This window comes from Rhinolophus ferrumequinum, chromosome 4, assembly GCF_004115265.2.
Source record: "Rhinolophus ferrumequinum isolate MPI-CBG mRhiFer1 chromosome 4, mRhiFer1_v1.p, whole genome shotgun sequence".
Lineage (NCBI taxonomy): Eukaryota > Metazoa > Chordata > Mammalia > Chiroptera > Rhinolophidae > Rhinolophus > Rhinolophus ferrumequinum.
Genome location: NC_046287.1, coordinates 103,018,011 through 103,044,758, shown reverse-complemented (window position 1 = coordinate 103,044,758; position 26,748 = coordinate 103,018,011). Strand labels below are relative to the sequence as shown.

At 39.0% G+C, this 26,748-nt stretch overlaps 1 protein-coding gene across 8 annotated transcripts in view; it reads right to left on the bottom strand.

The window, feature by feature from the left end:
• The window catches only part of FRY (FRY microtubule binding protein), a 430,430-nt gene that overhangs the window by 133,031 nt on the left and 270,651 nt on the right, over positions 1-26,748 (bottom strand). For all 8 annotated transcript variants that reach the window (XM_033103879.1, XM_033103871.1, XM_033103873.1 and 5 more), the window contains 8 exons: positions 23,695-23,863; positions 21,271-21,363; positions 20,925-21,023; positions 19,071-19,172; positions 8,279-8,382; positions 7,716-7,824; positions 6,035-6,121; positions 202-373 (listed from right to left, as the gene is read on the bottom strand). In XM_033103879.1, the coding sequence (XP_032959770.1) occupies positions 202-373; positions 6,035-6,121; positions 7,716-7,824; positions 8,279-8,382; positions 19,071-19,172; positions 20,925-21,023; positions 21,271-21,363; positions 23,695-23,863 (935 nt within the window). The remainder of the gene's footprint in view (positions 1-201; positions 374-6,034; positions 6,122-7,715; positions 7,825-8,278; positions 8,383-19,070; positions 19,173-20,924; positions 21,024-21,270; positions 21,364-23,694; positions 23,864-26,748) is intronic.

Below are 26,748 nucleotides of genomic sequence, written 5' to 3'. Positions count from 1 at the left end.
AGTCTAACATTTAAATGGCAACACGTTTACTAAAAAGTTCCAAAAAGTTTAAAGGGCAGGAAAACAAAGCACGGCCTGAGTCAATCAACACAATTAACGTTGGAATGTCTCATCAGCTACTTTTATAAAGATTTTTCTCACTAAATACTTTAGTCATTTTAAAGGCTTAATTAGGTCCAGATCTACATCTCTGAAACCCACCGATCATTTTGGCTTCCTCTTCCGTGAGCGTTTTACTCAAATATGTCTTCTTCACTCTCAGCGTGTTTCCTGAAGGGAGAACGGCACCTGTAACGGGCATGGGGGGCTCACCATCTTTCTGCTGCAAGCTATCAGCTATGACCAAGAATGCCCGTAAACCGATGTTCATTCTCTGTAAGAGACAGTGAGTTCGTGATACAAAGACAGACCCAATTATTGCCGTGCAATTAAGCCATCAGTCTTTTACAGAAGTTAAGCATGCTTGCTATCTAGATTAGTACGGGAAGTAGTTTAAAAGGCACAAGAGTTAGGGTTGAACCCAGGAAAATAAAATTAAATTTCTGTCATGATTTGTTGCTGCATCACAAGAAGAGCTGGGAAGATTTTCAACAATCTTGGAGGGTATGTTTGACGGTCATGCGCATTCTGTCTGGGGGATCCTGGGTGCACCTGAAAGGGATAGGCAGTCATCCTCTGGAGCAGCTGTAGCTAAGGTAAACTGAGGCAACAAAAGGCTCTGTGTGTTCTGGAAGGAGAGAGATGCCACGTGTGTTAATTCACAAAGACTGAATGAAACAGGAGTTCCAAATGTGAACCACAAAACAAAAATCATCTGCTCTGAATTGCAGATGGTTAACTTTTGATTCACAAAGGCTGGTGAGTTTGAAAATAAATTTAAAAAATTCAATGCCATGGAACTTGTTACTGATAAAAACACGTGAGTTTATAAGAAGAAATGCCATTTGGGGTCAGACCACTATCTTCCTCAGGCTCAGGTAAGGCATAATATTGGCTCTGGAAGATGAGTCAGGAAGGTGTTACTAGTAGTGATAATCTTAAAAGGTCAGCAGGTACTAAAACCTATACTTTCTTAAACAGCCATGCGCAATACATTTACACTCATGTTTTCAAACGGCATGAAATATTATGCTCCCAAAGTACACTACTACTACTCACAGCAGAAAGTAATTACTAGTACTAACAATGATAATCCAGGTACAATTTATCCAGTCCCTAAAATGGATCCAGAACTGCTCATTAATGCTCTTGAAAAGAGCCATGCAAGGCAGGTATGATTATTCTCATTGTTTGGGAGGAAACTGAGGCCACCTAACCAGTAGGTGGAAAGCTATACCAGTACATCCAAGGTAGGTTTTCCTGCATCACCTATTCTGTGTTACAGGATTACATTTTGTAACATAAAGTAATACTGATTTCTATTCATTTTAAAACTATTCAAGCCTCAAGGAGTAATGATATTCCAGCCAACCAGGATTTGGTGAAAGTTTATCTGGCTCATTTATGCCAAACCCACTGTGGACTTGGTGATTTTATGGTCTTCAATAACACTCTCCCTCTTCTAGATTGAAAGAGTATTAACTTTAAACAATTGAATTGTTTATTCAAGTCCATTGGTGCCCTCATGTTTTTTAGTAGTTCTTTCATGGGATGTTTTCTACGCTTGTGGATTTTTTGAGTTTTGAGAAACATATACTGTGTTTCCCCGAAAATAAGACCTAGCCGGACCATCAGCTCTAATGCGTCTTTTGGAGCAAAAATTTATATAAGACCCGGTCTTATTTTATTATAAATAAGATAAAAAATTTATTATTTTTATAAAATAAGACCGGGTCTTTATAATATAATATAATTAATATAATACCAGGTCTTATATTAATTTTTGCTCCAAAAGACGCATTAGAGCTGATTGTCCTGCTAGGTCTTATTTTTGGGGAAACATGGTATAGTCAGGTAACTGCCATCACAATCAATACACAAAATATTCTCCATCATCCCCAAGATTGCTCGTGCCTCTCTCTAGTTAGCCCTCTCCCCCAACCCCAGAGCTTGACAATTGCTATCTAACGTCTGCTTATAGTGTTGCCTTTTCCAGAATGTGATATAAATGAAATCAAACCGTACATAGCCTTTTGTATCTTGCTTCTTTCACTTTGCGTAATGCTTTTGAGATGTGGTTGCAATATCAGTAGCTTGTTCCTTTTTTCTATTTTGAAAGTTGAAACCTGCAGTCTATTTGTATCTCAAATTTTTTTCTTTTTTGAAAATTAAATTCCCTTTTTGTTGCCGAAGAGTATTCCATTATATCATGGTTCACAATTTGATTAGCCATTCACCAGGGTTGAGCTGAACATGAGTTGCTTTCCTATTCTTGGTGATTATGAATACAGCGGCTATAAACACTCATACAAACCTTTGTGGACATGTTTAATTTCTCTTGGTTAAATACACTGAGGTGGAAACGCTGGAGCATATGGTAGGTGTATATTTCACCTTATAAGAAACTGCCATGCTATTCTCTAAAGTGGTTATACCTTTTTGCATTCTTACGAAAATAGGATGGAGTTGCAGTAGAGGCCTCAGCGCATTTCACTGTGGTTTGAACTTGCTTTGCCCTAATGACTAACGATGTTGATGTCTTTTCATGAGCTTGTTGGTCACTTGTGTCTGTTCTTTGAAGAGGCTGTTTGTTTTGTCCATTTAGAAAATTGGTTTATTTTCTCACTGTTGAGTTGTGAAGAGTTCTTTATAAATTCTGGATAGAAGTGCTTTATCAGACATGTGTTTTGCAAATATTTCCTCCCAGTTTGTGACTCTATACTTTATTAACGGTGCCTTTTAAAGTGTGGACATTTTTTTATTTTGATGATGTTCAATTTATCAATGTTTTCTTTTGTAATTTATGTTTTTGGCATCCTGGGAAGTGTTTTGCCCACTCTAAGGTCACAATGAGTTTATCGTATGTTTTCTTCTGGAAGATTTATAATGTTGGGTTTTACATTTTGGTTTATGATTCATCTTGAGTTAATTTTTGCTTATAGTGAAAATTATAGGTCAAAGTGCATTATTTTCAAGTGGATGTCAAATTGTTCAACGCCATTTATTGGAGAGACAATCCTTTGTCCATTGAAATAACTTGGAACCCTTGTTTAAAACCAATTGACCATATACACGTGGGTATACTTCTGGATTTCTATTCTGTTCCGTTGGTCTTTATTGTCATCCTTCTGCCACTACTACTGCTATAGCCTTAGAGTAAATTTCAAAATCAGGACATGCTAGCCTTCCAATTTTATTCTTTTTCAAAATTATTGGTTATTCTAGTTCCTCATACTTTCTATATAAATTTTAGAATCAGCTTGTTGATTTCTACAGAAAAAGCTATATGGATTTTAACTGGATTATAGTTTAATCTATATAGATTAATTTGGGGACAACTGACCTTTATATAATCTCAAATTTTTAATTCACAAGCAGTATTTCTCTTCATTTATTTGGTTTTTCTTTAATTCCTCTCAATGTTTTTCAGTTTTCAGTATACAAATTTTGCGCATACTTCGTTATCTTTCCTGCTAAGTATTTTGTTTTCATTGCGATTGTAAATTGTTCAATTTCCAATTGTTCATTTCTAGAATATAGAAATACATTGGTTTTATACATTTTCTTGTATCCTGCAGACTTTCTGAAATCACTTATTAGTTTTAGTAGGTTTTCTGTAGATTCTTTGGTATTTTCTATATAGCCAATTGTGTTGTCTGTGAACAAAGACAGTTTTATTTTTTCCTTTCCAATCCTCATTCTTTTATGTCTTCTTGCCTCTGGCACTGGCTTGGACCTCCAGTTCCATGTTATTTTAGATCAAGACAAAAATGAAAGAAATGGGTGACCGAGAAACTCTTCTCGCAGGTGAGTAAGTTCCTGTGATGACGAAGATACATATAGGAAGCCACCTAGATCTGAACTAAAACAAGACACCACCTGGAAATCACCGAACTGGTGAGTGGTGGTACAATACTTTGCAGTAAGATAACCCTTTAGATCTCTGGGTCTTGTTCCACCTGCTACTTCTAAAACATGTTTTAAGACACACTCTGGATTTGTTTCCTAAGAAACTGTGCCTTACAACATATTCCATGAAGTGGATGCCACCTTTTTCACAGGTTATTCTCATCCTCGTGTGTGCTGCTGAGTGGGATCACATGTGCCTGTGAGCTTCTAATTACCGGCTACTGAGAAAGAAGCTCTTCTATAACTCTACAAGATCAAGAAAAATCGGGAGGATACTAAAAAATCTCCCATTTCTGGTAGTTTTTTTTTAATACTGTCCTTCTAACTACTCTGCATAGAGAGTTAAATACTGATTGAATGAGGAGTTTGAGAGAAGAACTGAGGGTAAATTTTATAGATGGTGATAATGATGGTAACAGATTTCAACATGTTCCTTTTAGACAAATAACCCAGTAATTCTGAGGATTGATTGTTAAAGACAGTAGAGCCATGACTCCTGAGAAATGAAAAATATTCTGAGAACCTTTCCACAAGAGAAGACTCTTTACTAGTCTGGGCCTGGGCCTCAATCTAACCCAAGTGCGCTGAGTTTGTACTGGCTTTCTCCCACTGGCGCATGGGCGCTGGCTGCAGCCATTCCAAAAGCCTGTGATGTCATCAGGCACCAGACAGAAACTCTCATTTGGGGGGCTTTCCTGGCCATCCCTAGACATGTAGCAACCTTAGCACCAAGAAGAGAATCCAGGCTGTGGTGGGAAGCAGCAGGAAGCCACCAGGAGACCTGGGCTACCTTTGCTAAAAGCAGCTGCTTATTTTGAGCCCCTGGGTAGGGTTTCCAGGTGGGAATTCCCGCCCGTTCTCATGAATTTTTTTGCTTTCCCGTTCCCGAATCCTGAGATATAAACTGTTTTCTGTTCTCCATGATGAATTGTTTCCAGAAAGTGATGGCCGATACTACCAATCACCAGGGTTCAAGGAGCCGATTTTCCCTATTTCCCGACCAACTTTTCTCAGGATTCGGGAATGGAAAGGCGAAAAAAATTCCTGAGAACGGGTGGGAATTCCCGCCCGGAAACCCTATCTCTGGGCCTCCTTCCTTGCTGACAGAATAAAGGAGCTAGACAATGTCACAGAGATGAAAGGAACAATCTTTTAAAAAAATTTTATGGTGTGCAACTTTTTTTTCCTTCCTTCCTTCCTTCCTTCTTTGTCCTTAAGAGTTTGTAATATCACAATATCAGAATTCTTCTGCAAGAAAAGTATTTGTCCATTGTACTGGTGGGAAGGCAGAAGTTCAGAGAGGTACATGTCGCGTAGCTGGTAAAAGCGGTCGGGCCCGTGGCAGGTGGGAAACCCAGCTCCGCTGGCTTCTGGTTCAGTGTTCTTTTGTTCTTTCTGCAGTCTCATAGCAAAGGGCTATACAGAGGCAGGTTGCCGGGTATATTTCTGTTGACCAACAGTGCTTTATAAAGTTGAAAACTGAATGTGCTTTTCATCTGCTCACGCCCAGCACTGTACGTTGTGTATCACGCCCATTGTACGCTCATTTCCACGGCCCGCTGGCCCTGAGTTGTGATGCCCACAGAAACATATAGTCATACATTATTTATTTAATCTCACTAGATTTTAGTAGTTCATTACTGCGTGTATTTATTCTTTTCTGTTTCATCACTTCCCAATACACAACTTGTTAATCTGCATCTAAATAGTTGTAAGTAAAAGTACTGACTTTTCTAAAACAAAACCACCTGCCTTGTAGTGAGAGACCGTCTCTTTGGGGACAAGGTTTACTCTATCACACAAGGTAGGTATAAGGTAGCACAGTAGCATTTCATCATTCTGAGTCTATTCATCTAAAATCTCACTTCTAAAATTCCATCATCTGTACTATTTTGTCAAATAACAGGGACAGAAACAAACAGGAGACTTCTTAGAGCAGATGTCCTTCATCTATTTCCCAAAGTCACAAACGTATGGCTCTGTCATTGCCCGTGCGGTTAGAGGGAGAGAAAAGGGCCATTCGTACCTCTGGGTTGAGACTGAAAGCTTTTGCTGGCTTTCCCACACAGAGAAAATCAAAAATGATTTCTTTCATTGCAAAATCTAACCGTTCCTGTAGTGAAAAAGAGAAAAACAAACAAGAAGTGTTACAATACAAATTAAACATGAAATGTCTACTTTCAACATATGTACCGCATAGGTGGCTGCTAAGAGGACCCCCTGCCCAGTGTCATGGGTCATGGGGACTCCCTGAGGAAGACCACAACCACCGAACCTTTGGTGGCTCTGCTTCTGTCTTTGTGTGGTGTGATGCTGTATGCAATTAGCCCCCAAAGCACTGCGTGACTAATGGCCAAAAAACAAGAAGTGAAAAACCACAACACTTGAAGTGTCTGGGCTTAGACGCAGTCCAAACTCTTCCAGGTTGTCCTGCAAATGCTGATAACTTCTTGAAACTAGTTTAAAATGTATTTTTAAAAAATACCACTGCAAAACAGCCACTTTCTTCTATCCTCTAACATTTCAAAATCCTTTGGCTCATATTATAACAGGCAATTCTGCAAGTGAAATGAATAATCAACAAATAAGACATGCTAAGGTTACTTAAATGAGAAGGCTGAAGTCAGATTCTAGTAATTTGAGACACTGGCTATGAAGATATGACAGGTTCATTTTATACAACCTATTCCAGAATGATTACAGCATATTCTCGGCCACATGATAACTACATGTGGAAGAGTTACATTAGTTCATCTGCCTGCCAAGCAAGTAATGTCCTTTCCCTGAGCACAATATTACAGAAGCATTTCATGTACCAAATACACTGAGACATATCATATATTAAATAGTCTTTGAAGTAACAACTGAACCTTACGTCTTTATGTCAATATCAATTGTACTTCAACAGTATTTCCATCCTATTATTTCCTTTTACCCACAAAACATTCTGAGGTATACTGGGCAAGCATTTTCACCCACATTTTACAGGTAAAGAAACTGAGAAAAAAAAGTTCTCTGACTTGTTTAAGGGTATAGAGCTGGCTTATGGCAGAGCTTAAGTGGGAATAATTGTCTTTTAATATTCCTCGGTAAATCACAAAGTTGGGGCAAAACCATTTACTCACAAAGCCTTTTAAAAAGTAAAAATCTTGGGTCTAAGTAGTAAACTAAACACTAAAAACTCTGTTTAATGTCATTGGATCCAGTTTTTAAGTAAATTGGTACACATAAAGTGGTTAGAACAGTTCTTGACAGACTAAGTGCTTGGTAAACATTAATATTCCTCTCACATTCTTCTTTTTCAAAGGATGAAAGTTACAGTGTTATTATGTACTCCTCAAATTTCACTAAATTGTCTTTTTTTGATTCCTTCCAAACATCAGACTCTTTGCTTCCTCCTGATTTGCAAAATCTAGAGCCAGGAAGACAATGAGGGACTACACATTAAGAGACCCTTTTACTAACAGGCTCTGTGACTGTCACTTAAACTCTCTCAGTTCCTTCACTGGTCAGATGCTGAAAACACTTGACCTATCCATGTCACAATTTGTTTTGAAGCGAAAGTCATAAGCTATGTGTCAAAACACTTGCAAAGCCGTTCTGAAAAGTCTATCCACATAAGCTATTATTATTTTAGACGCCTCATCTGTTAGTACTTCCTAGAAGGAGACTGGTTACTTAAAGGCAATTAAAAGAATCTCTGTTACCTGGGCAATGAACTGAATGATTTTCACAAAGATGTTCAGAGGCATATCCCTTGGCACCACACCACGGGACCCTTTGGGGAAAAGTGTTGTGATGATGGTTATCAGACGGCTGAAAGATAAGGGGGGAAGAGAAAACAAGCGAGACTGGCTGAGCTCCAGTTCTTCAAGGGAACACGCAGATGTTTCATCTTATCTCGGTAGCAGAGAGAATTCAGAAAAAGAAAACAAACCACTTCACCCCTTCATTAGCATAATTACTCTATGCAAAGTGTTTCTGGGAAATTAAGGGCAGTTGGAAAATTATAGCCATTTCCTTTGTTAAGGTGACAAATGCAGCCCTGGATATGGAGCTTGGCCGTCCTGGTCTGGAGAGGTTGGAGTTTGTGTCAGGGTTGTGAGCCGCTGACAAAGGGAAGCCTAAAAATGTCCTGAGGACTTAGGTCTTCTAGAAATGGTCAGCTCTGAGCAGCTTCTGTTTGGGTCAGTATAGGTGGTAATAAAACGAAACAGCCTCTTCAGTGGCTGACGGTTGTGGTTACCCAGAGCCCAGGCTAGCTCCTTACCTCTGAGTAGCTGTGTTGCTTTCACATTTAATCCGAATCATGTAAACCCAAAGTAATCTGTATAGAGATTCCAGTGCAACTCGAGCCATCTTGGGGTCTTTATTCTACAACAGAAACCAACGTGTAAGATTGCAGCTAAATGGAGACGTATGAAGATTATTCTTTTCCTAATGCCTGGAAATGGAGGCCCTGGGTGGGTGGCAGGGTACGCCACATCTCCTGGGACTTATGGGGTCTTTGCTCCCAGCACCCACTGTGTAAATCATTATGCGGAGGGACCCAAACAGCCGCGAGGGTAGGACAGAGTAGTTCTGGGGAAGGCATGTCATTCCTTTGCCAAGGTGAAAACTTGAGATTGCCTTCTTCCTCCAGGCCCAGGGAACCCATATGTCCTAGCACCCAGAGGAGAACCAATCTATTCTATTGTTATTATGTCCTTGTAGACATTGTTATTGCTTTGGTTCCCCAAATTCCTCTCCCATCTAATTACCCTTCTGTTTCTCGAGACCACTGTGCAGCAGGTACTGTGCTAGGACCTGGGGTAAAATAACTCTTTTCCCTACGGTGTCTACAATCTATGATGGATGGGAGATGGAATAGAAACAGTCAACTAAGACAGTATGAAAAGCCGGTGGGACAGGAGCAGGAGGATGAAAGAAGGACAGTCTGTGATAGACGCAAGGAACGGGTTCAGGAACAGGGACAGATGGAAACTAGTCTATTTACATACTCATTCGTTCATCCAGCAAACATTTGAGTGGCTGCACTGGGCCAGACGCTGCGCTTGGCCTTGGGAACTTGGAACGGTGTGAGAAAATGATGGGGAGAGGAAGCATTTCAGGCCAAGGCAACAGCACATGAAGCGAGGAGAGCTCGTGAAGAAGGACCACGTTTGGGAGCCTGGCAATCACTTGTATGCCAGTGCCTGGGGCCCAGTGAAGGGGCAGTGGTCAGGGAGGCTCTAAGCGGAAGGTGGGGGGTGGCGGGGAGTCACACGAGGGACCCTACATGCCATGCTAAAGAAGGGGACCAGGGTGCTCACGACAGTGACAGGAAACCACACAATCAAAGAGACCACATCAGAGGTCCTGTCTGCGTGTGGGGACGGCAGTAGAGGCTGGGACGCCCGCATCCAGGCAATAACAAATAGGCCAGACAGGAGCGGACTGTCCCAGCTTACACTGTCCTAATTACATTCCTGTTTCAAAGTCACGGATTGGACAGTTGCCCCAACGCCTACGGGGTCAAGTTAACATTTCGTGACCAGCCAATATGTGGTTCTAACCTACCTTTCTCTGCCTTCCATCCTTTATTCTCCCACAAGCTCCTAAAGCGTCACTAGGCCATGTTCATCCCATTTCCATGTCAGGAGTGGGTCCCCCTCCCTGCACCCATGTCCTTTGTTTCTATGAGATGAACCCTGCTCCTCTGTACTCTACTTGACTGTCCCCTCCCTCGTGCAGGCTTTTCTGTTCCTCCCCAGTGTCCCAAGTCCCATCCCATTAAAACTATTCCCGCCTGTACAGGGGCTCAAATAAATGGTGACAGAGGGAGATTAGATTCTGGGTGGTGAGCACACAATGTGATATACAGATGAGGGATTATAGAATTGTACATTTGAAACCTATGTAATGTTATGAGCCAGTGTCACCCCAATAAATTTAATAAAAAAAGTAGAATTAAAAAGCATACCACAAGTAAAAATAAAAAGTTTGTCAGCCAACCCAAAAGCCCCCGTTTGTCCCATTTCCCTCTCCCAAATAAGATGTGCTGACTTTTATGATAATCATTTCTTTGCTCTGCTTTGTATTTTCATCATCCAAAATTGTAGTTTAGTTTTACCTTTCAAAGAAAAACCAAAACCAAAAAACTGTTCCCTCCTGAGTGTCCGCCACCCTCACACGAACTTTTAGCAGAGCCCTGAAACTCCACCTAGGGTCTTGTTTAGACATCTGGAAGGAAGGGCATTCTTTACACCTGACATCTGTTTGAATTCCAGCCAACCTGCAGAGTCGATAATGTTTTCTAAACCGTCTTTAAACATCATTCATCTTTCTTATAGGTCTTTTGCTTTTACATTACGTCTCTTCCCTTAGCCATTTATTTATCTTGTCATAACTGTTTTACCTGTTTTGTTCTTGGGGTAGATAATTTGCATATTGGTTTTTGTAGAATTCATAATCATTTAGAAATTATCTAGGATAAAGTTTACTTTTAAACTACCGAATAAAGATGAGTCATGTAAATAAATCCTATGGGAAAGATTACAGGGAGTCGATTTTTAGGTTTATGAAAGATTTCTTATTCTATGTAGTTTAAAAATAACTTTTCAGTGTGATCATTATTGTAACATTCTAAGTTTCTATATGTATTTTGGTTTGTTTCTGGATTTCTTTTATGTCCTATTAGTCTGTCTATTCATGCACTAATATCACGCCATTTTAATATTTGAGGTGTTATAATGTATTTTACTATCTGGTATGGCCTATCTTTCCACTATCCACCGCTCTTTTTCTTCTTTTTTGGGTTTTTTTTCCAGATATCTCTGTATGTTTATAACTACTTCTCTAGCTCCAGGAAAAAAAAGCCCCAATATTTTAGATGCATATATTTATACATAAAGGATGATTTTTTTGGCCTGTTAATAAAACAGGCATGATATGCCTTACAATGTGTTGAATGTTTTGGTGACATAAAGAAACTTTAAGTAAACTAATAAACTAGTAAAGTAGCATTTAAAACATGCCATCATTTAAAAATTTCGGGAACTCTGATTAGCCTTCTTCCAATCACTGCAAATCAAAGCTTCCATGATGGGTAAAAGCAGACTCCAGACGTGTACCGCCTGGGTGTGAATCCATCCCACTGCAGTTTCTTCGCGGTCGGCCAACCTCGGGGAAGTGCCTGCATCTCTCTGGGCCTGATTTCCCCGTGAAATGCGGATGAGAATCGGACTCGCCTCACAGGGGTGTGATGAGAACCATGTGAGTTAATGCACCGCGGGGACTGAGCACGGCTCTGTCCACAGGAGCCATTACTGCGTGCGAGGCCCTGGGGCCAGCAGCAGACAGGGGGAGGCAGTGCCCGATCCAGGCGGCTTCTGCTCTAGTGCAGACCTCCCCTCCTTTGTGAATTTCCCTTCGTTGGTGCATATAAGTATTTTACATTTGCATTGCATAGCATGCAAAATTCTCTCACATGCCTTATCTCACACTGTGAGTCCTTATGGGGTAGGGCAGGTCTCATGTAAGTTTCACTGAGGAGCTTAACTGATCTCCACGTAAACGATTTCTATTACTGTCTTCTGTTGAACCCCAACTTCTTTTATACTTCTTTCCTGTCCACCCATCCACAGCTGTCTTTCTGGTGTGTCTTGTTGCAACTGATGTGCGTTCACTCGTAAAAAGACATTTGAGGTGGTCGTTTTTGTCCCATGGAGACTGAAGAGCACAGTGGCTGACTTAAGCCCTTTCTGTTGTACCCCTGGATCCTGCAGCTGGTCTGAGCATTCCAAGACGGTATCACTGATCACTGCGACTGCATCCAAAAGGGTTTCCTTGCCTGTCCTCCATTCTTGGCACAAATAACATCCCTACATCGCAAACATGGTTGTTCACTTCCCTCTATTCAAACGCCTTAGGTGGCTTTGAATCACCTCCTGGCCAATGTCCGAGTTCCATGATCTGGTGCACGTGGGCTTTTGGCGACCTGGCTCGCCCTTGACCATCTCCTGCCTCTACCTGGGGCCAGGTGCACCCTGTGCCGTGACATCCATTCTGCCACCCTCTGGGCGCTTAGAATGCCTGCCTACCCCAGGTCCAATTGGAAAATTCTGACTCGCTCCCTGGCAAGACTCAGTTAGGTGTCACCCCCTCTTCCCATCCCCTGCCCCTCCACTCCTCCTCCACCCTGAGGGACTGCCAAGTACCCCTGCTCTCTGGCTTCTAGAAGTTTGGTTTATCCCTATACTTGCATGCTTCCTACCAGACTGTGAGCTCCTGGAATGTGTCCTCAGTGACTGCCATACAGCAGGTTATCAGTAAATATCAAATGTAAAAAAGCACATTGTGAGTAACAGCTGATAATTTAATGCACAAGCAAGATTTATTTATACAGAACCTACACAGAAGGCAACCCTAGGTGTGTAGTGGAAGCTAATCCACGTGATATTATGATGTCACGAAGCATCTTACACTCGTATGGCATCGTGATATGTCAAAACTGCTTCACATACCATGACATCCACTGAGGGATTTTTGTCACTGAAAGAAGCCAAATGACTTGCTCAAAGTCATCAGGCTAGTAAATGACAGTCGGGGTAGGAATTGCCTTCTGCTCCAGTAAATACTGTTTTCTCAGAAACTAGAATGTACATAATACACGGTGCTTATGATGTCAGGCTTTCTTATCAATGCTGTGCATAGTTAGCTTATTTTAATTCTCACAAGAACCTATGAAGCAGATATTGTGATTGTCCTCATGTCACAAATGAGGAAATCAAGGCACAGAGGGGCTAAGAAGTGGCAGAGCCAGAACACGAACCCGGGCAACCTGGCTTCCGTGTCTTCAAAGCAGTGATCTTTCCATTTCAGTTTAACATTACATGGAGACTGTTCAGGTATGCTACTGCACACCTTCTAGAGTGTCCTCTACTTGAAAACAGGACTTATTCCTCATTGCCTTTGCATTCCAATAGCAGTTAACATCATAGGGGCTCAATGAATATTTTCAAGATGCAGACATTTTGAGCATGTGACTCAAACCACTGATTTCTGTGTCAAAGATCTCTTTACTTCAAGATCGAAAGACTATTTTCTACCACTGGAATCTGTGTCTCCATTAATTAATTAACCAAAAATATATTAATAATGGGTCTGAGGTTACGTTGATAAAACTGTCCAAGAAACAAGTCAGCTTTGGAGTGGATCTTCCCTGGACCCCTGCCATCTCAATGCTGGTACCTGACACACACCATGTGACATGCCAGTCTGTCCAGCACAGTGCCCACCTCCTTTAGATTTTACTTTGGACTTAGCTGAAGCACCTCACTGTTAACAGTAACAAGGAAGGAGAATTGCGTTCACTAATCATTTGACTGGTGACGGGCCCACTGGACAGACCAATGTTTCTTAAGGCCAGTGAGCTGACTATTTGTATCAAGTCACCTGGGCATCTTATAACTATGGCTTCCTTGGAGATTCTCATGCTTACTAAGGTAAGGATCTATCAACACAGATTGATAAACAATTTTAGTCACCTTTCGATCTTATCATACTCAAATACCTTCTAGTTTTCTCTTCTATTTCAACTAAAGCCACTGAAGTAAATCTATTTCTTCCTGCTATATTCCCTTGAGTATCAGTGGATACCTTTCTTCTTTTTGGCATTTCCTTGTGATAATTGAATCAATTTGCTTTGATCATAATTTACTTTTTTTTGTTTTTAAATCAATTAATTAATTTTATTGGGGAACAGTGTGTTTTTCCCAGACCCATCAGCTCCAAGTCAAGTTGTTTTCAATCTAGTTGTGGAGAGCACAACTCACTGGCCCATGTGGGAATCGAACCAGCGATCTTGGTGTTATGAGTACTGCGCTGTAACCAACTGAGGCAACCGGCTGCCCCCATAATTTACTTTTTTGTGACTATATTATCCAAATAACATATGTGCTACAGTTTAGAATAACATCTACAATTACTGCACCAACAATTTACAGAGAATACTTTACTATTCATTGGCTGAATAAATAAGGCATTTTTGGAAAGTTAATATACTTTCCATCTGATCACTAATTTTTAGACTCATTTTATAGGCACTATTAGAATTTGTAAATTCCACTTTGAAATGTGTCTTTGACAGATCTGAAACACCAATAAGAAATTTTCTCATTTATAGAAATAAGTTTAATATTAAATCAGAATAACTACTTGAAAATTAATCTTTAAAATAACTAATACTGTACCATTAAAATTTGATATTTCTAAAGAAAATAGTTTTTAAAACAAATGATGCCATACATTTTAATGCATTCCAGCAGACTGTGGAATCCTTAATATATTATTCAATATTTCCACTTATAAACTGAAGTTATTAACACCCTTACTGTTATATGAAAAGTTTAAAAGGATTAAACTTCAATATGATTATTACACACAGATATGTATTAAGAGCTGATAATAAGTTCCACCAAATATATTTATGGCAACCACACTTTTTTTGAGATCCTTATTGGAAATCAAAAGACCTTCCTTGTACCTCCCTCTCCTTCCCCTCTTGAATGTATGATTCTCTATCACAATACCCTATTTGATTTTCTTTATAGCAGTTATCACTATCTGAAGTTTTTTCTCATGTATTTGTTTACTTGTTTACTGTCTGTCCCCTGACTAAATTACAAGGTCTAAGAGACCAGAAAGTGTTACTGTCTTATGCACTACTTATTCCTAGCACCTAGAACAGTCCCTGGTACACTTCTTGTAAAGAATTGTTGACCAGTTGACCAACTGAATAGATGAATGCATTCAAGTTCTGGCACAAGCAGGAACTGAGGTGAAAGAAAGGAGAACCATTTTTAATTCTGTACTTTGACTTCTAGAACTATGCAACTAGGCTGACAAATGTCTCATCTTCAGATGACGTACTATTATCTGAGCCAAATTTTTAGGAAAACATAAGTAATACCCATGAAAGCACAGGCAGAGGTCAGTGTAGCCTGTCACATTATCATGAGCATCCAGGACAATGTTGATAGGCCCCTACCACAGGCATGGCTCATAACCCATCTTTAATGAGAGTTATTGTTGTTATTAGTCATAAATAAATTTCTTAACTTCTGAGGTTTCTTTTTGCTTTCATTTTGTTTTTATAATCCGGATCTCACTGGCATATTGTATTCATTATTGTAAGCGAAAAGAAATTTGAAAATTCTCCTAACTACATCCATTTTAAAGGATAAGAAACTAGGATGTAGTTCATATGAACCTTAATAAATGCTACATTTTAAAAGAGCTATTAATAAATGGGGATTAATAACAAAAAAACCCAAGAACTATTAAATTAAGTTTTCAAAGCATATTTCCTTTTTTCAGAATTAGGTATATGTGGCAGATACAAAGGGAATGTACCATTTTTTAAAAATAGGTCAACATGTGCAGATTCTGACATAAAATACATAGAAAAAGTATTGATCACCACTGACCAAGAATGTCTAAAAGTTGTCAATGTTGTGGTGAGAAGGTGCCATACGTCTGTCATTGCTTCACAAGGGCATACTGCTAATATATGGTTGAACGAATTAATTACGTATAAATAATAAAGACTTAAAGTGTGTTATAAAAGGAGCCTGCTTTCGACAGACTGACATTAAAAGAGCTCATTTATGCTCACACACACTGCTATTATGCTCTGTGTCACGGCTGCCATCTTGACGACTCGGTTCTTCAGAACACATCAAAGATGACTGCCAAGTTCAACGTGTAGGGTCCAAAGCCTATGTTCATCACTAAGCATGTGTGGGGCAGAGGGAGACACAGGGGATGGGTGCTGGAGGGAGAAAGTGGGGAGGTGAATGGGGAAAGATTGCTTTGGCGTCCTTTATGAGATGGTAGAGTTAGCTCTCCATTCCATAAAGTACTGAAGCTATTCAAGACAAAGCATATGTCTGAAGCCATGTTAGTTTTTCCTCAGGTAGGGACTCATGAGGAGGTTTGGAAGGTATTTTTGTATATTTATGTTTTCAAATGGTCCCATTTAATCCCTACTGGGTTTAGTTCTAAATGTATGTGATACAATTTTATTCCGAGTGTAACTCATTAAGGATATTTTTATCTTTTAGCCTCAGGGTGGTGAATTCCAACAATTTATTACCCATAAAGTGAAATATCATGGCCTTTACTTTGCCTTATAACTACTTCTTTCATGTTTCATGGGATGCCAGCTCTGTACAAATGGCATAGGGATCTCCCTAACCCAACTTTTACATCCCTCACTGTGGGAATCATGCATTTTGAAACTTCATTCCATATCCCCCCAATGAAATGCTAAGCTCCCCAAGGACAGGGTCTCTGCTCTATATCTGGTTTTTATATTACTTGATGTCCCCTACTTCCCCCACTTCCAGCACCTTCCCTAGCACCTCACTCCATGGACACTCCTTAACTATTTCGTGAACTGAACTGAATTCTAGAATGTGGTTCAGTCTCTATACTATTGACACTTTCTGATCTCATTGCTTTTCTCTATTAGAAATCCCAAAGCTTGAAGTGTTTGCCTAGGGAAACACTTCTCTCTAGGGTCATTCATAACCATCTTTGAAGCAATTAAGTTCCAAAGTAAGATTACGCTGCTATGTTTCAAAAGCAATTTTGGACAAAAAATGTTTGGTCTTTTTGGCCACAACAATAAATTGTCATGCAAAAAAATAATTTTAATTCTAACTAAAATTCATCACAAACAAACGTGGTAAAATATATACAGAAAAATGCACTGTGAACATTTGTAATAATTTGTCTTTTTTGTTTTGAACACAATGACCATTTTCTATCTGCATAAAATATTAAAAAAACAACAACAAACAAACATGTTTGACTGGAACCAATTACTGGCTAACTTAAAATTGGGCCAGATCTCTCTCTCTCTCTCTCTCTCTCTCTCTCTCTCTCTCTCTCTCTCTTCCTTCTCCCTCCCCTCCCTCTCTCTCTCTCACACACACATACACAATGACATTGGACTGTGTGTTAGAGGTGTATGACAGATGGATAAATCCCTAAATAAAATATCTGAAAGTGGCCATTATATCATAGTTTATAACCTTAGAAAGTTTTGTTTTTCAGAATACTTAAAAGCTTAATTCTACATCCACTGCTATTAGAGTTCACTGCCAATTTAAAGGAAATAAATGAGTCTAATCTTGGATTTCACAATCAGCTTTTAGAGCCAGTACAAAGTTGGTGCTTAAAACAGCCCTAATGCAGATTATTGTGTAATTACGGTAAATGCTAAAATAATATAATTAATCTTAACCACATCACCACATGAAAGTGTCTTAAAATAAAAAAGACAAGGCAACATGTATAAGTACACACTTTAAGTATATTTCTCAAAAATTCTAAAGGAGCAAATATCCAATCTGTAAAAGAAATTCAATGTCTTTGGACACAACTGGGAACTGTGAAAAATACAAGCTATTTGCACTAATATTAGGGATGGTTTTTATTTAGTTGTCTTTTATCAATAGGTCACTAAAACTTAAAATATGTTTACCACTTTCAAGGTCTAAAGCCAATTTTAAAGCTAATCACTAAGTTGTTCTCACTGTAGGCTCCTTGGTTTCAGGGACCATGACTTCATTTCTCACATCACCCAGCCTCCGTGCTTCCTTCCGGAAGAGAGTTGTTCAATGAGCGCTTAGCACTGACTGATGTGTATAGAAAACCATAAAATAGGTTGGCCAGGAGACATATGAAAAGATTCTCAACATCACTAATCATCAGAGAAATGCAAATAAAACCCACAATGAGATACCACCTCACCCCATTTAGAATGGCTGTCATCAACAAGACAAATAATAATAAGGGTTGGAGAGGCTGTGGAGAAAAAGGAACCCTCATACACTGTTGGTGGAAATGCAGACTGGTGCAGCCACGATGGAAAGCAGAGTGGAGGTTCCTCAAAAAATTAAGAATAGAATTACCATGTCCCAGCAATCCCTCTCCTGGGTATCTACTAAAAAAAATCTGAAAACATTTTTCCGTAAAGATATATGTGCTCCAGTGTTCATTGCAGCTTTATTTACGGTGGCCAAGACATGGAAACAACCAAAGTGTCCTTCTATAGATGATTGGATAAAGAAGATGTGGTATATATACACAATGGAATATTATTCTGCCATAAGAAAAGATGAAATAGTGCCATTTGTGACAACATGGATGGATCTTGAGATTATTATGCTAAGCGAAATAAGTCAGACAGAAAAAGTTGAGAACCATATGACTTCACTGATATGTGGTATATGAAACTGAAAGCATCAAAGGAACAAGACAACAAATAAAGAAACAAAAACTCATAGACACAGACAATAGTTTAGTGGTTACCAGAGGATAAGGGAAGTGGGGGGTGGTAGATGAGGGTAAAAGGGATCAAATATAGGGTGATGGAAGGAGAACTGACTCTGGGGGGTGAACACACAATGGGATCTATAGATGATGTAATACAGAATTGTACACCTGAAACCTATGTAACTTTACTAACAACTGTCACCCCAATAAACTTTAATTAAAAAAAAATAAAACCTTAAAATAATCATAAATGACAGTGACAGGAAATAAGCGTTTTCTGTTACTAGGTCAACCCTCCCACAGAATGGAACTTCCTCCCCACCGCCCTCCCCACCCCAACTGGAGGGGGTAGGGGAAGGATGGAGGAGGTATGTAGATAGGCTTCTGAAAACAAATCACATGATTCCACCAATGAAGTGTGACTTGCCTTTTTAAAAAGCATTTAGATAAAAAGTAACAATAGATGTCTATAAAGGGACATTTAAATCTACTTTTAAAGTGATCCTTATTAGAAACGACTTTTTCCCTCCAAATTTGAAGTGATTTCTATTATCCCTACTCACCTTCTAAAAGTGACTATATTTGATAAGAAAAGCTCTTATTCATGTGTTTGTCATTATTCCAATACTGCAGGATAATCTCCCACAAACACTAGAAACAGCTCTCAGAAGCACAGATACCAGACAAAGAATTACATATATTTTAATAAAAGACTTTCTGAACCAGCAAATACTAACCTTAAGGTTGGATAAGCAGTTGTTGAGGAAAATGTGCCACCTGTTCAGGAATAGCTGCTTTTGACTGACACAGAGCAGACAGGTCACCAGGGGGTACAAAGCCTGCAGAGAAAGATGATGAGGTCACAGAAAGAATTAGATTCCAACCAACCAGGTAACCTGTGTTCTCTGGGACCACCCCCTGTCCACCTCCCTCTGTGGCCTGTACAGGCCAGTATAAACAGGGCCCTACCACACAGTAAGGCCCAACACATGCTGTGCAGAGGTGGATATTTCTCAAAGCTTCCTGGTAACGATGGGGATGGAATAATTCAGAATCAGGTATAGTGTATAAGTTTCATGTACAATAAGTGAAAATCTGATTCACTGATTTAGTCTTCACCTATGAATTTTAAAAGCAAACTCTTTTTCTTCAATCACTCTGAACCCTCAGAGGGAAAGCAGGAATGTACGCTCATTTTGAAAATGTTATGGGCCGTTTTGGTCATAAACATCTACTAGTTTGTCCCTGTCTTTGAGGTGGGTGGACATATTTTCTTTTGCATGTAATCTTCCTGTACTTAAGGAAGACTCCTAACAAAAATGTTATTGCATTGGTAAACTCCACCAAGACAATTTAACCACAGAAGGAATTTGCTTACGATGCAATAAACAGAGGTGCTGCTGTGCTTTTCCTGCCTAACTAGGCCAGTTTCCTGCAGCAACTGGAGAATATAGAAAAGCAAATGGGCGCCACCCAGAAAAAATATATGCAGAACCTGTCATCCCTTTGGTGCACCAGATAGCATACACCTTTCTGGCTCTCAACAATTATGGCCAATGAAGATTTAAACAAAATATTACTAACTCTTCCATTAAATTGAATTAGCAAAAAGCAGTTGGCATACTGATATTCAGTACTTAACAATTCATTAACTTAGGTCTTTTTTTTCTATTAACTTAATTTTAAACTGATTTTGAATTACTGCTACCATTGAGTGCAACTCTAATTCCAGCCAGTAATCTAAAAAACAAAACAAAATCCAAAATAAGACACAACCAAGCAATTAGTCACAATGACCCCAGAATGTAGACAAAGGAGCAAACTCATCACCACTACCTGCAAAGCAACTCTGAGTAGCTGCTCAAATAAGGTGGCAATGTCCATACTCTGAAGACGAGGATAAACCTGCCAGTAACCAGCTTCCTGAGCCAGCTACTACTACCTGCACACTGTTGCAATGACAGCTGTATAATAAGTGAAAATCTGATACACTGATTTAGTCTTCACCTATGAAGCACAGATACCACTTGTCCACCTTATTTTCCACTGAGGGCAAAAGGTTGTAGTAATTTTAAAGAATTTCTTATGTTGCTTTTTAGTGCTAAAGCTTCCTCAAAAGTGTTTCCTCAGCCTTCAGAGAAGCTTGCCTATGGACAAGGATCTGTGTCCCAACTCCCCTCCCTGCCTGGTTCCATTTTGGTTCTGAATATTGGGATAGGAATTAGCCTGAAAAACTTGGGGAATGAGAAGAGAAATTGTTATTATAAACTTCAGGCTTCAGATTGGAAAGAAAAATGCTCTGAGAAGAAAACAAAAATCAAGTTAAGCCAATCTTGAAAATAAACAACAAAGTCCTTAGGACTAGAACGGTCATCCTAGGTGATGTGGTCTAAACCTCTCATATGACCTTGATTCAATCATGGTCAACATCAAGTGCAAGCTCCGAATTTTGAAAAACTACCTCTTTTTGAGGGAACTGTAGATAATTCTTCCATCAGTGGAATGCTTATGACTCTCAAATAGATTCCAGCCCAGGAATTGTAGTCTCTGCAGTTTTATTACCAGTTACTAATTAGTTTTGTCATACTCACCAAGGAATGCTTCTTTCGAGAAGAAAGTTCCAGCGTGGTATCATATAGACTTTCAACAAAGTTTCTAAGGCAAGGGACATTGACTTCATTTTTAACAGCCTGAAAAGATGCACGTTAATACTATATTAATTAAATTGATTCTCTAATCCAATGTGAAGAAGTCCTTAAAAATGAAAATGTCAAATATATGGCGATGGAAAGAGGAATGACTGACTCTGGGGTGGTGAATGCACAATGTGACATACAGATGATGTATCACAGAATTGTACACCTGAAACCTATGTGACTTTACTAACAATTGTCACCCCAATAAACTTTAATTAAAAAAAAAAATGTAACAACTCACAGCAGCGACGGGGACAAGAATTTCAACAAAAAGCCCGGCCAAGGCATGCTTGATGTCTTTGTCTTTGACCTCGAGGAAATAATGTGCGCATTCCTGGGAGGCAGAAAAGAGTAAAGGTCAGGAACATAGATTGAGATGTGCACATAAAATTTACGTAAGTAGCTCTAAATTTCATCATGCGCACTAACATCACGTATTCCATAATCTATTTAAAAACCACGGATTCAGTGCTCATAATTAAGTTCACAATGGCCAGAATGACATTTTCCAAGGCTGGTTTTCTCACTCTCCTACTTCGATCTTGAATCACCATGCCAAAGTGATTGTGGATGAGGACACATCGTAATGGTTTTTTTGACAGAAATTGCTGTACCGGAAGTGATGTGTAACACAGAACATTGTCATGATGGAGGATGAAGTAAAGACACTCACGAAAGAGGACTTCCAGAACTGCTTCAGAAAGTGGCAGGAATGATGGGATAAGTGTGTTCGAAGTGAAGGGGGAGTATTTCGAGGGGGAGTAATGGCAATGTGTCTTTTACTGTAATAAATGTTTTTAAACATTTACTGTATTTTTTATCACACCTCATACATGATTAGTATGAGAGAGGAATAAAAGAAATAATAGTTAACAGTTACCAAGTATGTACCATGTGCCAAGAATCCTTAGAACCACCACCTAAAGTTAGTGTTATTGTCACTGCTTTGCAGATAAGGTAAGTGAGGCTGGGAGGGGTTAAGTCTGACTTGTCCAAGGTCCCAGAGCTCGTAAGTGCAGAAGCTTGAATTCAAATCCAAGAAGTCTGACACACAGCCTATATTCTTTCACTTTTTTTCTTTTAAACAGCTTTTGGAAATACCATGCAATTCACTCATTCAAAATGTATAATTCAATGGCTTTTCATATATGCACCATTGTGCAACTACCACCACAAACATAGACTCTTTCCATTATCCCCCAAAGAAACTGCATCCCTTAGCAGTCATCCCCAACTTCCCTATCCACACTCCCTTCCTCCAGCCCTATACAACCACTTCCTGTCTCTATAAATTTGCCTATCTGGACATTTCATATAAATGGAATCATATAATATGTGGCCTTTTGTGTCTGACTTCTTTCACTTTGCATAATATTTTCAAGGTTCATTCACATTAGTACGTCATTCCTTCTTATGGCCAAATAATATTCTGTTGTATGGACAGACCACATTTTGTTTATTCATTCATCAGTTGATGGCCGTTTCGGTTGTATCTATGATTTTGCTGTTATGAATAATGCTGCTATGCACATTTGCATTCAAGTTTTTGTGTGGACGTATATTTTCATTTCTCTTGGGTATATACCTAGGAGTAGAATTGCTGGATCATATAGAAATCCTCGATTTAACCATTTGAGGAACTGCCAAAATGTTTTCCAAACCTGGTGTGCCATTTTATGTTCCCACCAGCAGTGTATGAAGGTTCCAGTTTCTACACATCCTCACCAACACCTGCTGTGAGCTGTCTTTTTTATTCTTGTTGTCCTAGTGGGCAGGAAGTGGTACAGCAGATATTCATAACCCCTATATCTAAGGTGTTTATTAGGATCCTCACTAAATCTGATTCACAGCAGCAATAGAAAGATCCATTCAGATACTAAAGTACCGTGTTTCCTGAAAATAAGACCTAGTTGGACCATCAGCTCTAATGCGTCTTTTGGAGCAAAACTTAATATAAGATCCGGTCTAATTTTAACATAAGACCAGATCTTATAGAATAGAATAGAATAGAATACCAGGTATAATATAATACCAGGTATAATATAATATAATATAATGCAATATAATATAGTATAATATCGGGTCTTACATTAATTTTTGCTCCAAAAGATGTATTAGAGCTGATGGCCTGGCTAGGTCTTATTTTTGGGGAAACATGGTATTGTAAACTCTAATAGAGCTTCATTAACAACACTTCTTCTGTTAGCACATAATGATAAACACTGTGCAGTCAGCATCTAAGCCTATATGGTTTGGTTGATTTAAAAAAGGAAATTGATTCCTTATAGTATGAATAAAACAAGTTTCCTCATTATTTAAAGTTCTGATGCCTATAAATGTCACTGTAGCCAACTCAATGCTATTAATTCTAAAGAGTAAAAAATCAGCTACATTTTATTCATAGAACAATGTATAGCTGATGGGATCAACAAATAAGATATTCCACTGGACACCCTGTTCCAAAGATGATATTAAGTTTTAAAATGAAATTATGTGCCTGCAACTTTATTATTTGGTTATAAAGCCCTTTATGAATTACTGAGAAAAAAGTAGGACTTTTCCCCACCTTGACGCATGAGTGGGTTTTTATATTTCAGGTCAGTTATTCTGAGGAAGGGAGACGCTCAAGCTGACAGCCTTTTGGTCCTCCAGCCCAAGATGTTACCTGCATAAACTGAAGAGAGGCCTCAAAGTCTTCTACTGGGTACATCTTAATCCGAAAGAACTTCATCCCCATTATCAAGCTGATGATGCTTTGAATGACGTACGGGCTCTGCTCCTTGTGCCGTAATTCTTTGAGCTCTGCCATAAATTTCTTCTTCACAGCAGGGAATCTAAGAAGAGGATGTGAGTGATTTATCAAATAATGGGTAGGAAAACCACTATAACGGAGGCCTCCAGCATCTAGGGGTGACAGGGCACAGGGATGGGATCCTTCAAATCAGTCTAAGTACAGTGGCTGTACTTAGCCCTTTTGTAAGGATTTGATATTGGGGATTTAGTAGAGGCCAACTTTCTCCTTTCTTCTCTTATTCTTTAACATGTTCAACATATCCTTCGGGCTAAGGCAAAGGTCCAGGGTTATTTAGATCCTCTCAGAATGGTCTAGTTCTAAAATCGAGCTCCATGTCCTCAGGCTTAGCAATTTCCAACACACATGCAGACGCCAAGGCGCTGAAGCATCCAGTTGTGAGCACGAGTAATGACACGCTAGGCCTGCTCGTTCTGGCAGGGATGGGAAATAATGCCCAGAAATATTCCTACGAATGCTTCCAAAGTTCTATGTTGCTGTTTCTTTTGTAGTTCTAGGTTCATGATTAGCGAAAAAAATATTTTTAGATTGAAGGAGAATCTAATAATGGGAAAATTCAAATCAGATCTAAAAGATGAATAAGCTCTCTACTACATGTGTGGGAAATTACAACTAAAAAAACCCAGTCCCAAAGGAACTTAAGGCATTGTATTGTTTGAAAGTAAAATAATGCTAATAATTAATAATATTAATTATAACAATAATCATCATAAAATTACATAAAGAATAGATCTTAAGAGAATGCCAAGTAGGTCCACGTCTTCAAAGGGTGAGGAACATACACATAAAAGTTATCCAAACTATTTCTGAGATGGCCGGTTTGACTATTAAAAAAAGAAAAAAAACAAGGAAAGCGTTTTAAGACTCATTGTATTTTGTTTCCTGAGACTATCAGCCTGAGGTTCCGCAGAAGTGAAAAGGGTCAATTAGGAGGAAGACATGATTAGAGAGGGTAATTATGATGATAACAGTTAAAGGCCAACCAATAGAAATCCTGAAGTATGGAACAATAACTCTTGATACCCCAAAGTCGAAATTTTAGGACAAATAAAGAAGGCAGTACACTACAGATCTTGTTTCACCAAAAGCTGGTAAAAGGGGTGTATGGCTGGCAAGTTGAGTGTAACCAGCTTCCTGAGATCTGGCAGTTTTCTATTTCTTGGCTTGGGTCAGGGAGGTTACATGGTATTCATTTGGGAACAATATGTTTAAATATATATATATATATATTTTTTGCAAACAATGTATGGACTTTTATGTTTGCTACATATATCTCACAATGAAAGAGGTTTTCAGAAGGCAATGAAGCAGGAAATATGAATTCCAAATTCCGATATCATTCTAGTTTTTATAGAAAAACGAAATTGGTGGTGATGATAGCAGCACGTATAGCGCTTACAATACACTGAGCAAGGTTCAGTGAACATTATGTAGAGTAACTCATTTAATCCTCACAACAACTCTAGTGGGTACTATTATTATACCTATCTTACAGAAGAGGAATTTGAGGCAGGGATTTTGTAATGTGATAAAGTCACAAAGCTGGTAGTGGTGAAACCAGAATTCTAAGCAAAGTGTCTGGCTGTAGAGTCCTTAGTCTTCACCTCTGTGCTATATTATGTCCAAACCAATGGTTCTCAAAGTGTGGTCCCCAGGTCAGCATCACCTGTGAATTTATGAGAAACACACATTCTCTGCCCGCCTACACCTCCTGAATTAGAAACGCTTGGGGTGAGTCCAGTGATCGTGTTTAATAAGCCCTATGGGTGAATCTGACGGGTGCTTCTCATAGGAACGACAGCCAGATCCATTGGTAAGATGGTGTGCACTCTATGCTCGTTATATTCTTTTACACTGTTATCTTCACAATAATCCATGAGTCAGGCACTGAATGCATTTCCATTTATGAATGGAAGATCAGCGTGACAAGGAGACTCAAACCCAGGTCTTCTGACGCAAATTCCAGGAATTTCTACCACACTCCAGCTGCACCGGTCATGACAGTGTACAGTTTAATTAGGACGATAAAACAATGTAGCACTGACCATGAGTCATGTGAATAACAATAATAATAATAACATTAATAACAACATTAATAATAATTTTATGAGGTATGTTAGCACGCGTCTGGCACTTCGCCTGCACATCTCCTTCAGGAAGGTTGAATGCTCCAGGCCAGGTCACTTTCTCATATGTCCCATTGTCTTTTATGTGAATAATATACTTAAAGAGGGTGGAGCACATTGGAGAATGAAGGGGCTCTTTCCAGCTGGATAATTAGGGAGATCAGAGGTGCTCTGAGTCGGGTGAGGGGCAAGCAGGGGTCTTTAGGCAGAGACAGAGAGAGGATAGGGAGTAGGAATGGTGCGGAAAGCAATGGAGGCCACACTTTAACCAAGAATATAAAAACTTAATAATTCCGAACTGGAATTTTAAAAATTATATTTTAATTCAAGTTATTTCCAAATACTAAAACAAAACTAAACAACAAAAAACTGTGGTTTTAATTTTGAAATGTGAGAATTTATAAAGAAAAATTAGTCTTGTGGGTTAGAGTTACGTTGTTTTAAAGGCCACATGATACTGAGGGATGTTTGTTCTCCATTTCTCATCCAGGACTAACCCCAGGAGAGGTAAGAGAAGGCAGGTTATTTGTATAACTCACTATTTCAATGTTCTCACGCATTAGTGGCTAAAAGTCTATTTATTTCTCATTTAAAAATAAATATGGCTATCTTTTACTTTAAAAAATCCTAAATGACATAATCATGTTATTTTAGCATAAAAATAATCCAAGAATCTATTTGTACTTAAGATCTATTTTAGGGAAAAATAGATCTCTTTCCAATGACTGTGCCTTTAGTGTTTATTACTGTCTTTAGTAACTACATTAACGAAATGATTACT